The sequence below is a fragment of the Pinus tabuliformis genome, chromosome Q, assembly GCF_031772625.1.
Source record: "Pinus tabuliformis cultivar Carrire ecotype Pingquan chromosome Q, CPIR1, whole genome shotgun sequence".
Taxonomy (NCBI): domain Eukaryota; kingdom Viridiplantae; phylum Streptophyta; class Pinopsida; order Pinales; family Pinaceae; genus Pinus; species Pinus tabuliformis.
Genome location: NC_142296.1, coordinates 525,588,837 through 525,601,580, shown reverse-complemented (window position 1 = coordinate 525,601,580; position 12,744 = coordinate 525,588,837). Strand labels below are relative to the sequence as shown.

The following is a 12,744-nucleotide window of genomic DNA, read 5'->3' as shown; positions in this document are numbered from 1 at the left end:
GGTAGTGTTGAGGGGTATGCACACTTACCCGCCCAAGACAGTCACCTCCAACAGGATGGAGGCCATTTTCTGACATGGGGACATCAAGTGGGAAGTTGAGTTTAGATTATCGAAGAAGAGTGTAGAAAAGTAGCAATTTCCAACAGACATAGCAGTTCTAATACAGAAGTAACAGAAGTTGTTTGGGGATATTCCACCAAGAAGACTACTTGACAAGGGTTTTGAGCACATCAAATTGGAGGAGGGAGTTTAGGTAGTCATTACTACTCCCCACAGGCACCCCTGGGCATACAAGGATGAGATAGAGAAGACCATACAAGAGCTACTCGCACTAGGCCACATCTACCCCAACTCTAGCCCATTTGCCTCATCAGTGGTGTTGGTCAAGAAGAAAGATGGGTCCCTCAGGATGTGCATCGATTACAGGGCATTGAATAAGAAGACCATAAAAAATCGATACCCCATTCCTAGAATCGATGAATTGATGGATGAGCTGAAGGGTGCCAAATATTTCTCCAAGATTGACCTCCGCTCGGGCTACCATCAAATCAGTGTCAGAGAGTAACATTTTGAAGACATCCTTCCGATGCCACTACAACCACTATGAGTTCTTGGTTATGCCTTTTAGGCTAATTAACGCCCTAGCCACCTTCTAGTCTTGTATGAACCATGTTCAACAAGCAATTGCGCAAATTTGTGCTTATATTCTTCAATGACATTATGATAGCAGGACATAGGAGGAACACTTACAACACTTGGAGGAGGTCTTGAGGATACTGGATGAGCAACAGTTCTATGCTAAATTATCCAAGTGTGAGTTTGAACAGACTGAGATGCTCTATCTTGGGCATGTGATTGGCAGAGAAGGGGTGCAGGTACACCAAGAGATCCTTTCCATCATTGATTGGCCTAGTCTGGAGAATGTCACTTTGTTAAGGGGATTCTTGGGTATTTGCACATACTACAAGCGATTCGTTAGAAGATTCTCCCAGTTGGCAGCACCACTTATAGATTTGACCAAGAACTCCTTCGTATGGTTAGACGCAGCAGAGGAGGCTTCCGAGCAGCTGAAAGAGGTAATGAGCACTTGTCCTGTTTTGACCTTACCTAATTTTTCTCAACCATTTGTGTTGGAGTGTGATGCCTCAGATGATGAGATTGGAGCAATACTAATGCAAAATGGCCACCCCATATCTTTTGAGAGCAAGAAGCTCCCTGACTATGACCGTCACTATTCTATCTATAACAAAGAGATTCTCGCCATTATGCAAACACTAGCTAAGTTCAGGCCATATTTGGTGGCCAACAGGTTCAAAGTTAAAATTGACCACAACAACCTCTGATTCTTCCTAGATTAGAAGGAACTGAATGGCCAGCAATAGAAATGGGTGAGCAAGGTACACGCTTATGACTTCGAGATTGAATATGTCAAAGGGAAGAACAATGTGGTTGTTGATGCACTATCTAGGAGGCCTGCGACATATTCTTTCATGGACACTACCTTGGACTAGAAATCCCAACTTCTAGTGGAGTACTCTAAAAATGAGATGGCTTGTGAGACCTTAGATGGGTAGATAGCCGATGGCAGGTACAAAGTGGTGCAAGATATTATCTATTATAAGGACAGGATGTACTTGGTACCAGAGTCACAACTGAAGAATAAGGTGATATAGCCAACACATGATTCCCCACTAGTAGGTCACCCGGGTTATCTCAAAACTTACAAGGAAGTCAAGGAGAGGTTCCCTTGGAAGGGCCTCAAGGAGGATGCCTTGAGATATGTACGTGAGTGCCACATATGTCAGCATAACAACGATTGACACATGCACCCAGCAGGACTGTTGTGTGAAAATTCTAATACTACAACAACTGATTTATTTTTCCTACTTATTCCTCAGTAAGTTATTTATGAAATCGCTTAAGTAAATATTAAAATAAAATCTACTGCAGATATCACACCATAGAACAAAAACAAATACATGCACAAAAACCAAACACATCAACACAGTTATTTTTGGACAAATGTCCCCGGAAAAACCCAATGTGGGAAAAACGGTGCAGTAGAGGAGGATTTTATTAATCAGCTTTTCTTGAGTACAACTTTGTGCCAACAGAGATAAATTCTCCAGCACCTCCCCCAGACTCAGTGTCAGACTAGTTGGCCTCTACGCAGCTCCCAGACCCTCTGTGTCAACACTGGGCCTCTCAGTGTCACCCACACAGGCCCTCCAGTGACTGTGCAGTCCTGTTTCCTTTGCATCTACCTCTCTTATCTCTGCGATGATCTTTTGGTATTGTTCCTGCCTCTCTGTTCTGTACTTGCTACCTCTTTTTGCAATCCAGACCTCTAGCTCGAATTTATCAGAAAACCCCGCTCCAGAAATCGCATTGACTGGTCTCCCTCAGTATCTCTCCAATTAACCCTCAAGACTTCTCTTATACATTTTTTGTTGATGAATCAACGACTGAGATTAAGTCCCTAATCAATGGCTAAGATTAAAATAGACTTGATCTTTGTCTCTTAGAAACTTTTTATCCTTATCTTTATTAATACCCATTAATATTTTTATTTTCCTAAGTTTAGAGTTAGGACCTCATTAAAAATATTAATTATTTTAATAACTTTTCATCAGGATGAAATTTTCCAAAATGATTTCTGGGTCTTGAAGATCACATGCTCTTTAGTCTCTCCACTAATTTTTATGGCTAGAGCACATCTGATGCTACCCCAAATCAACACTCCCTCTTAGCGAGGAATGTGCTCTAGTAATACTAAATACTGAGCATCACTCTGATTATATGACACTAGTACCTGTGCTGATGCTAGGCCTCATCGCCCAATATCCTCTGCACTGCTGCATCCTATACTGCTTCCCATGGCTCTATCACTACCACTGCTACATCTGTACTGCAGCTCCCTCTGCATCCGTGTTGTTGCTGGTCCTTCTTCCCAACACTACATCTGCACTACAACTCCCTCTGCATCTGTGTTGTTGTTGGTCCTTCTTCCCAACACTACATCTGCACTGCAACATCATACCCATTTCTGCGACTGAAATGGATTCTTTATCATCCCCATCTTCTCCCTGAAATAATCAAACTTGGTTCTGCCAAGGGCCTTGGTAAGGATGTCTGCCACTTGTTCTCCTGTAGGAGTGTAGCTCAACTGTACAACTCCTCGTTGGACATAGTTTCTGACAAAGTGACACTAAATATCAATGTGCTTTGACTGATCGTGAAATATTGGATTCTCAGAGAGCTTGATGCAACTTTGATTATCACACATGATCCTGGTCGCTTCCATCTTCCTTCTAAATAGGTTCACAATCAGTTTTCTAAGCCATATGGCTTCGCACGAAGCTGTGCTTGTAGCCATATATTCTGCTGCAGCTGAGCTCAAAGCTACAGATTTCTGTTTCCTACTGGACCAGGAGGTCATTCCCAATCCAATGTTGAAACAATACCCAGAGGTACTTTTCCGATCCACTGAACTTCCAGCCCAATCTACATCAGTAAATCCACTCAATCTGATATCCTTACTCCTGGTGTACAAGAGTCCATAATCGACTGTGCCCTGTATATATCTAAGAACACATTTGGCTGCTGCCCAGTGCGCCCTCTTCGGTTCCACCATGAACTCACTGAGGGTGTTGACAGGCTACAGCGTAACAAATGTCTGGCCTGGTATTGACCAGATACATCAGGGACCCTATGAGCTACCCGTATAAGGTGGGATCAACATCCTTGTCTTCTGATGCATCAATTTTCTTCTACTTGGTGATCATTGGAGTAGCCATGGGTCTACAATCCTGCATCCTGAATCTCTTCAGAATTTTTGTAGCATATCTCCCTTGTCCAAGGAAGATCTCCCCCTTTTGTTGCCAAACTTCCAGCCCCAGGAAATAATGCACTTGTCCCAAATCCTTCATGTCGAATTCTATGGCTAGCTTCTCCTTGTAGCCTCTGATGAGCCTGGATGATCTTGTTAGGAAGAGAGCATCCACATATAACACTAGAATTAGAGGCTCATTCTCTACGACCAGATAGTAGAGATTAGGGTCTACGTCACTCTTGACGAACCCCATCTTCTGCAGGTAGCCATCAATTCGACCATACCATGCTCTAGGTGCTTGTTTCAGCTACAAGGCTTTCTTCAATCTGCATACATGAGACTTCTTCTCATGTGTCTCAAAGCCTTCTGGCTGTTCAATGTATACCTCCTCTTCTATCACCCCGTTCAGGAATGTCGTTTTGACATCCATCTAATGAATCTACCATCCCATCTGTGCTGCAAGAGATATCACGGTTCTAATAGATGTATACCTGGCTACTGGGGCGAAGGTCTCTTTGTAGTCAATTCCTTCCTTCTGAGCATACCCCTTAGCCACAAACCTGCATTTGTATTTTTCCACATTGTCGTCTGCAACATATTTAATCTTGTAGATCCATCTCGAACCTACCACTGATCTGTCTTGAGGCCTCGGCACTACCTCCCAGACATCGTTCACCATTACAGAGTTGTATTCCTCTACCATCGCATCCAACCAGCCCTGATGTTGAGCAGCCTCCTGAAAACTGGCAGGCTCCCCATCCTGAGCTACTAGTGCTTGATATTTGTCTCGCTGTTTTTGCTCCCTTTTATTGTTTCTTGGTGCACTGATGAAATCCTCTGCATCTCGCAGAATCTGACGCAGTTCCCTGCTTGTTCTTCCTCTGGTAGTATGTGCTTCTGTTAGCTCCTCCTCCCCCTGTGATGCTTCCTGATCCGAGGAAGAATTCTTGACTTTCGTTGGTTGAAGTGGTTTGACCAATGGCTCATCTTTTCACTGCTCCTCGGAAGGAATTTCTCAAGATTTTTTGAAGGCTCTATCCTCCACGAACTTCACATCTCGTCAAACCACTACCTTCCTACTCCATGGAAGATAGATTTTGTATGCCTAGCGTTCTCACTATATCCCACTAGATATCCTTTCTCTACAGTTTGATCCAGCGTCTTCCTCTTTTCCTCGGGTATGTGACAATATGCTAAGCTCCCAAATATCCTGAAATGACTAACTTCAGGTGTCTTCCTTGTGAAGACTTTCTCTGGAGTAATCTTGCTCAATGCCGGATGAGGAATTCTATTCTGAACATAGACTGCCGTGTTGCATGCTCCTTCCCATAGGAATTTTGGCATATCTTGATCATACATCATGGCCCTGGCTACTTCCACGATAGTCCGATTCTTCCTTTCTGCTACTCCATTCTGCGCTGTATTGTACGAAGTTGTCCACTCTCTTCTGATGCCCTCCCTAACGCAAAAGTCTGTGAAGTCCTCGTCGACATATTCCCCACCATTATCTGAGTGCAAAACTTTTATTTTCTTTCCAGTCAGATTCTCCACCAGAGCATTGAACTCTTTCACTCGACAAAAAACCTCATCCTTGGTTTTCAAAAAATAAATCCAAGTTTTCCTGGAGTGGTCATCGATGAATGTGACGAAGTATTCGGAACCACTAAGAGATTTAGTGGACATTGGTCTGCAGATATCTAAGTTTATCAATCCTAGTACACTATTGGCCCTGTTTTTACTTCTAGGAAATGCTGCTTTGGGATACTTGCCTAGAGCACATCCTCTGCATACATCATCTCGTTCTGTACCAAGATCTGGAACTCCTGTTACAGTTTTCCTGAGGATTCTCAGAGCCCCATGGTACAAATGTCCCATTCGTCTATGCCATAGTTCATTCAGATCCTTGTCCCCATGACTTCCTATCAATGCCATTGGTGATTCTATCTGTAACCTGTACAACCTGGTACTCCTGATTCTGATCTGCACTTTCCTTTTCCAGCTTGGGTGTTTGACGTACACTTTCTCCTTGATGAACAAAATGCCATAGCCCTTGCTTTGAAGTTGTGATACAAATAGTAAGTTCATCCCTAGTCCTGGCACATGCAGCACATTGGTAGCTCGGCACCGCTCTCCCGTTTCTATTTGAAACACTATGGTCCCCTTTCATACTAGAGTACACTTTGCTTTATTCCCAATGCTGATTTGAAAATTCATCCTTTCCTCCTGATACTCAGAGAAAGATTCTCGGATTCCTGTCATATGCCAGGAGGCTCCACTGTCTATATACCATACCTCAGATGATGTCGAGCTTGTTACACAAGCAACTTCTTCTTCCAATCTGGAAGCCAACATAGAGAAATCAAGATTTCTATCCCTTGTGCAATTTTCTGAAAATCTGCATGAGTCTCCTGATGTTGATGCCTTTGCATCATGATCTCGACCCATAATTGATTTTCCCTTCATGTCTCTGATTCTTTGCTCTAATACCATGTGAAAATTCTATTACTGCAACAACTGATTTATTTTTCCTACTTATTCTTCAATAAGTTATTTACGAAATCGCTTCAGTAAATATTAAAATAACCTCTACTGCAGATATCACTCCATAGAACAGAAACAAATACAAGCACAAAAACCAAACACATCAACATAGTTATTTTTGGACAAATGTCCCTGGAAAAACCCAATGCGGGAAAACCGGTGCAGCAGAGGAGGATTTTATCAATCCAATATTATTGAGTACAACTGGGTGCCAACCTGGCATACCCAATAGAGATAAATTCTCCAGCACCTCCCTTAAACTCAGCGTTAGACTTGTTGGCCTCTGCGCAGCTCCCAGATCCTCTGTGTCAGCTCCCACCTCTTTGCGTCACCCATGTAGGCCCTCTAGTGACTGCACAGTCATGTTGCCTTTGTGTCTGCCTCTCTGATCTCTGCGCTGATCTTTTGGTACTGTCCCTGCCTCTCTGTTCTGTACTCCCTACTTCTTGCCGCAATCCAGACCTCTAGTTCGAATTTCTTAGCAAACCCCGCTCCAGAAATCGAACTAACTAGTTTCCCTTAGTATCTCTCCACCTGACCCTCAAGCCTTCTCTTATACTTTTTCTGTTAATGAATCAACGACTAAGATTAAGTCCCTAATCAACAACTAAGATTAAAATAGAATTGATCTTAGTCTCTTAGAAGCTTCTTATCCTTATCTTTATTAATACTCATTAATATTTTTATTTTCCTAAGTTTAGACTTAGGACCTCATTAAAAATATTAATTATTTTAATAGCTTTTCATCTTGATGGAATTTTCCAAAACGATTTCTGGGTCTTGGATATCTCATGCTCTTTAGTCTCTCCACCAATTTTCATGGCTAGAACACATCTGATGCTACCCCAAATCAATATGTTGCAACCGCTCCTTATTCCCGAGCAGAAGTGGAGTGCATTTCTATGGACTTCATCACAACGCTACCTTAAGTACAAGGCAAGGACTGCGTGTATGTAGTGGTGGATCAGCTGACTAAATATGCCCATTTCTTCGCAATTCCTTCTAGGAACTCAGCGTCTCAGGTGGTAGAGTTGTTTTTCAAGGAGATTTTTAGGTTGCATGGTCTGCCCGAGACCATAGTTAGTGATCAAAATAGCAGGTTCATGGGTGGATTCTGGCAAGAGCTATTTTAGTTGGTAGGGATAGTGCTCACCCTTGTAAGAGCTATCACCCACAGACAGATGGATAGATGAATATCGTGAACAAGTGGCTCAAGCAGTACTTGATGAACTATGTAGCAGGCCAACAAAGAGCATGGGTAAAGTGGTTGCATTTGTGCAAGTACTATTACACCAATTCATACCACATGTCGATTGGGATGTCACCATTCAGAGCATTATATGGTTATGATGCATTATCCATTGCAAATGTGGCATTTGGTGACATCCGAGCACCCATGGCCAAAGATTGGGTCCAGTATTGCTAGGATATCCTCAAAGCACTCAAGGACAACTTGTGCTCAACACAAAACATGCATAATTTTTATGTAGATCGACACCGGGTAGAGAGGAGCTTTGAGGTGGGAGACTTGGTCTATTTACACTTGCAGCCATACAGACAGTCTTCCCTCAAGCAGATGGGAGCAAAAAAACTCAAGCCCCAATTTTATGAGCCGTATAGGATTGTCAGGGCAGTAGGAGAGGTTGCATATGAGCTAGAGCTTCCGGAGGGGAGCAAGATCCACAACATTTTTCATGTGTCTTGACTAAAGAAGGCAGTGGGATAGTAGGTTACAACTTCATCCGAGTTGCCTCCCTTAGATGAAGAGGGGCAACTAGTGTTAATTCTTGAGGAGATATTGGAGGTGCAGGAGAGAATATTGAGAAAAAACGTCATCAAAGAATACCTTGTGCAGTGGAAAGGTTTACCCCCAAAGGATGCTACTTGGGAGGAGGAAAAATTTTTGAAACACCCGAGACTTAAATTGCTTTAGGACAAGCAATTTTTGGCAAGGAGGATTGTAATGTCCCCACTATTTTAATCAACATTGTATTCTATCCAATTTTGACAATTTTGATCAACTTTGTTAAAAGGGTGGCAAAAGGGCAATTCCATTATGTTATGCTTTTGTAAAAAGGTGGAAATTAGGTCAACCCAATTTTAAATTAGAAAAAGGGACCCACAAAGGAGAACTATAAAAGGAGGAAAGGGGTTCATTTTGAAGGTTACCAAAATTGATCATTTTCTTATCACAGTTGCTCGAGAGCTCAAGGGAGTTCACTTGGAGGGTTTCAAGGGAAATTCTCCAACTAGTTTTAGTGGAATCCAATTGCTTCCCTAGTTGGACCCCCAGTTTTAGTGGAAGCATTTGCACTCTAGTTGGATTTTATTTGCTAAATCTAAGCTAAACTTTGCAAGGTTTGGGAGCCTAATTCATTGCAGGAAGAACACATTGCTAGGAGGTCGAGTTACCTTGGAAGGCTGAGTTAATTTTTGAAGTGAGTCTATTTTGCAAGCCAATCTAGTGGGGCCGAGTTACTAAACTTCCAGGGTCGAGTCACCCAATTGTGTGAAGAGGCTGAGTACCCCCTTAGAGGGACAAATTTTTGCTCAAAGACTTGGGGCTGAGTACCCCCTTAGAGGGACAAATTTCTGCTCAAAGACTTGGGGCCGAGTTTTTGTAGAGAGGGCCAATATTTTCTTTAAGAACAAGCCAAAATTCCTTGGAAATAATTGGGGGTTGAATTATCTCTTCCCAGGTTCAGTGGCTTGCTTTTTCTAGGCCCAAGTTGGACGAATTTGTGGGCAGGGGTCAAATCCTTGGGTGAGAATTGAACCCATATCTAGCTAGGGGCTGAATTTTGGAAGCATTATTCAGCAAATAAAGGAGGCCAAATTATTTTGGTACCTAGGGGTTGATTGGGCTAAGACAAGTTGAGTTCCTTAGAGGGTCAAGATGATATCAACCAAGGGGGGCGAGTTCTGTTTAGTAGGGCGAGATCTGCAAGGTTTGTTAAAATGGTACGAATTGTTGGTGGGAGAACATTCGAGTTGTGCACATTCCCAAAATTTCTCTTGAAGGGCAGAGCTGCTTGGTGTTGGAAGTGAAGTTGATATTTGAATGCAGAGATTCTCACAAGTGGGTGGAATTGACATCTTCAGCAGCTGGTGTATTTTATAGGTTCCCCCCATTTGTAAAAAGACTCTTCATGTTAATTGAATGAAAATTTATTATTGTTGAGTGGGAAATTTTTTAATATAATGGTTGGTTGTGCTTGGTTCCTAATTTGGCCATTAAATGTTTGTGAAAATGTTTGAATGTACTTGTTGTAGCAAATTTTGTGTTTACAACAAAATTAGTATACAATTTTCTTGTTAGAAGTCTACTACAGGAAAATTGAACTTTGAAGAAGATTTTGGGAAATTTTAGTGAGGGATCATTACAACCAAACCTAAAACTAGTGTCCACAGGATGATTTCCATGGAAGTCTAGGGGTCAACCCCTAGACCTTGATTTTTGGAGCCCTTTGCACTCAATTTTGCACTGGAGGAGCCCAATGCATGCCCTCAAGAGGCTTACACATGCACGAGGTCAACATTTTGGCTCTCTTGTGGGTGATCTATTATGCTTTTATATTGGCTATAAGGTCGGCTTGTGAAATTAAGGGGCTAGTAGAATAAAAAGGGATCATTTGGCACATATAAATTAGAGAGATGTCATTCATCTCTCATCATCATCGCACATGGAAAATTCAGATCTCTTGGAGGAACTTACATTTGTTTCTTTGTACATATTGGAGATTCCTGGAATGCATTTGATGTATTTGGAGCAATTCTTTGGAAAATGGATGGATATATTGCATGTTTTCTTGTAGTATTCTTTGTTGAATATTTTCATTTTGAATTTCTAATGTATGGAACTATTGCTTCTATATTATGCTAGTTTGTGCCCTAATTTGTTGAAAATAAATTTTGAAGGCTATCTAGATGAATGTTGCATATATTACTCATGCATAACATGTAATGAATATTCCTATCAGTGAATCTTTTCAAATCCATCCCAAGATACTCCATTTATCATTGAGTAGGTAAATGTTGTAATTTTGATACTCGAGGCATCAAATTTCAGCCTCCTTAGAAACAAATTAGGCTTATCTAGAGCATCCTTGACTCCATATGCCCAAAGGACAAGGCACTAGTCCAATTTTTGGTGATCAATCTCATATCTTATCCATATTTTCTCTTTTCTAAATTCAATTCTTTCAAGGCTAGGGCTAGAAGCTAGGGCTTAGGGCAAAATTCTAGGGAAGAGGTATTTTGGTGGTTGGAGAGCCTAAACATCAAGTAGATAGATTTTTCCACAAAACCTATCAATTTGGTGGACATCCACTTCAATTTCATCCATAAATTCTATTGACCTAGGTGTTTGCTCTAAGAGGAAAACCCTAGATTTTCTTCCCTCAACTTAAGGACTTTCTTGAAGGTTTCGTGAGCCTTGGCTTAGCTAATATACATTGTAAGAAATCTTTTCTCCTCGCCTTGACCTTGAGTTACTCCAATGCCTGTCAAATCGATCAAACCCTAGTTCTTGTCCCTCTATTTCTAGGTATCTTCATAGAAAACGAATTGCTTCCTAGTGAGCCTTGGACCAAAATTGTGTCTTTCTTAAAGACCTCTTAGCAAGATCACTTCATACCTTAACATTAGAATACCTATTATAAGTGATCTCTTCCCTATCGGGACTCCTCCCATTGGTGAAAGTCTGTAAATAATAGGGGGTTTTGGTTGTGGTGGCAGTGGGCCACTACCCCATTGTTGCTTCTTGGTCAAGTTTATACCTCGTAAGTTTCCCTCTCCAAGACCTGCTAGATTTTGCGACAACAAGCATCATACACTTCTTTGGTAGTCTTCAATTCAGGAACACATGGAATCAACTGGTTCTTTATCGAATCTATCAAGATTCTCTTAGCCTTGGCTTTCTTCTTCTTATACTTGGCTTTCACCTCAGCTCCCTCTGGCTCTCGAATGACTTCCTTCACATGATCTTGAAGGTCATTTTCTTCCAAGATAAGAAGTATCCTAGTCTTCGAAGTTTTGGGAGCGCATCCAACCTGTCTTCTACTTTGAGACTTGGCACCATTTTGACAGGAGATCTATAATCCAAACAAGTTGCTGAATACTGTGTCTTAGGCTGATTTCAATGGCTACTCTTTCAACAAAGCTCTGATACCATGTTGAAATTTACATAATTCTTCTAGGCTGACTTGAAGACCTTTTAGCCATGCAAGAATACCTCGTGATGCTACACAAAATTCAACACCAACCACAGTGAGTAACTCTATTGCGCTAAATTTGAATAATGGACAATGTTGTTTAAAAATGACCATTTCGTAAATATAATTAAAATTGTTTCACTTAGGTAATCAATCTTTGACAGTGGATACTGTCCAGATAATTTGAGATGCTCTTAACAAAATACTTTCAGCGATGTAATCAATCCCTGACCATGGATGCAGTCCTGATAAATTGAGATGCTGTTAACAATGTAGGAATATCAAACACATAAATGATAGGGGTGAACCTTAATAGGAATATGAAATATTTTCTTAGACAATTAAATCACTGGCTATGAAATGCCAGGTAGGAGTGCACACAAAACAAAATTCTTTCTTTTCAGTTGGGTGTGAAAAATGGCTGCATATATTTCAAAATCATTTGGGGTGAAATAAGTCTATAAAGTTTAGGATTATTAAACTGCATATTATTCTTCAATAGCTAGAAGGTTAAACCAAGAAACTAAATCAGCATATGGCAACTTTCTGTGAGCTTTTGAAAATGATTGGCTCCTTCTGATCACAGGTAAAAAAATCAAGCATCCCTTCCAATGTGAATGCCTTTTGAAATAGTGAAAGGTCAAAATGAACATGCAAATGCTTTTTTTTTCTATTTTAATGATTTGTATATTAAGATACCATAGAAGCCTTTCCAAAGAAAACAAATTTTCAGGGCAATCTGGCACTTACATTGTTCAATATCACAAACAATCCTGCAACCACATTTGACAAGCCTATGGCAATTACTGTTACTGCAAAAGGTAAAACAAATGTTAGTCTAAATTCTCTTTGCCAATCACATCTATGTACAATATAGCTGTAAGAATTGCTTCTATGACTTCGTGCTTGAAGCAAACTCCTCATATAAGGTAAAGATGAGAAAACTATCCAAGAATAGGAAGTCCATTATATAAGAGCATCTATTACACATAACATGGACTTCCTAGTATCATTATTCCCGTCTTTATTTCTTCCTTTTCCCATCTTTCCTGCCTTTATTGATTAATTAGTTGGAGTAATTATCAAAATCATAAAACATGCATAAATCATTTTTAAACATTATTGTTTTACTTTCTGCAGTACATGAATTAGTACAAT

The 12,744-nt window shown here is 40.8% G+C and overlaps 1 protein-coding gene across 1 annotated transcript in view; it reads right to left on the bottom strand.

The window, feature by feature from the left end:
* The window catches only part of LOC149220519 (uncharacterized), a 410,731-nt gene that overhangs the window by 57,491 nt on the left and 340,496 nt on the right, over positions 1-12,744 (bottom strand). The window contains exon 10 of the mRNA XM_089387129.1: positions 12,337-12,398. Coding sequence (XP_089243255.1) covers positions 12,337-12,398 — 62 coding nt within the window. The remainder of the gene's footprint in view (positions 1-12,336; positions 12,399-12,744) is intronic.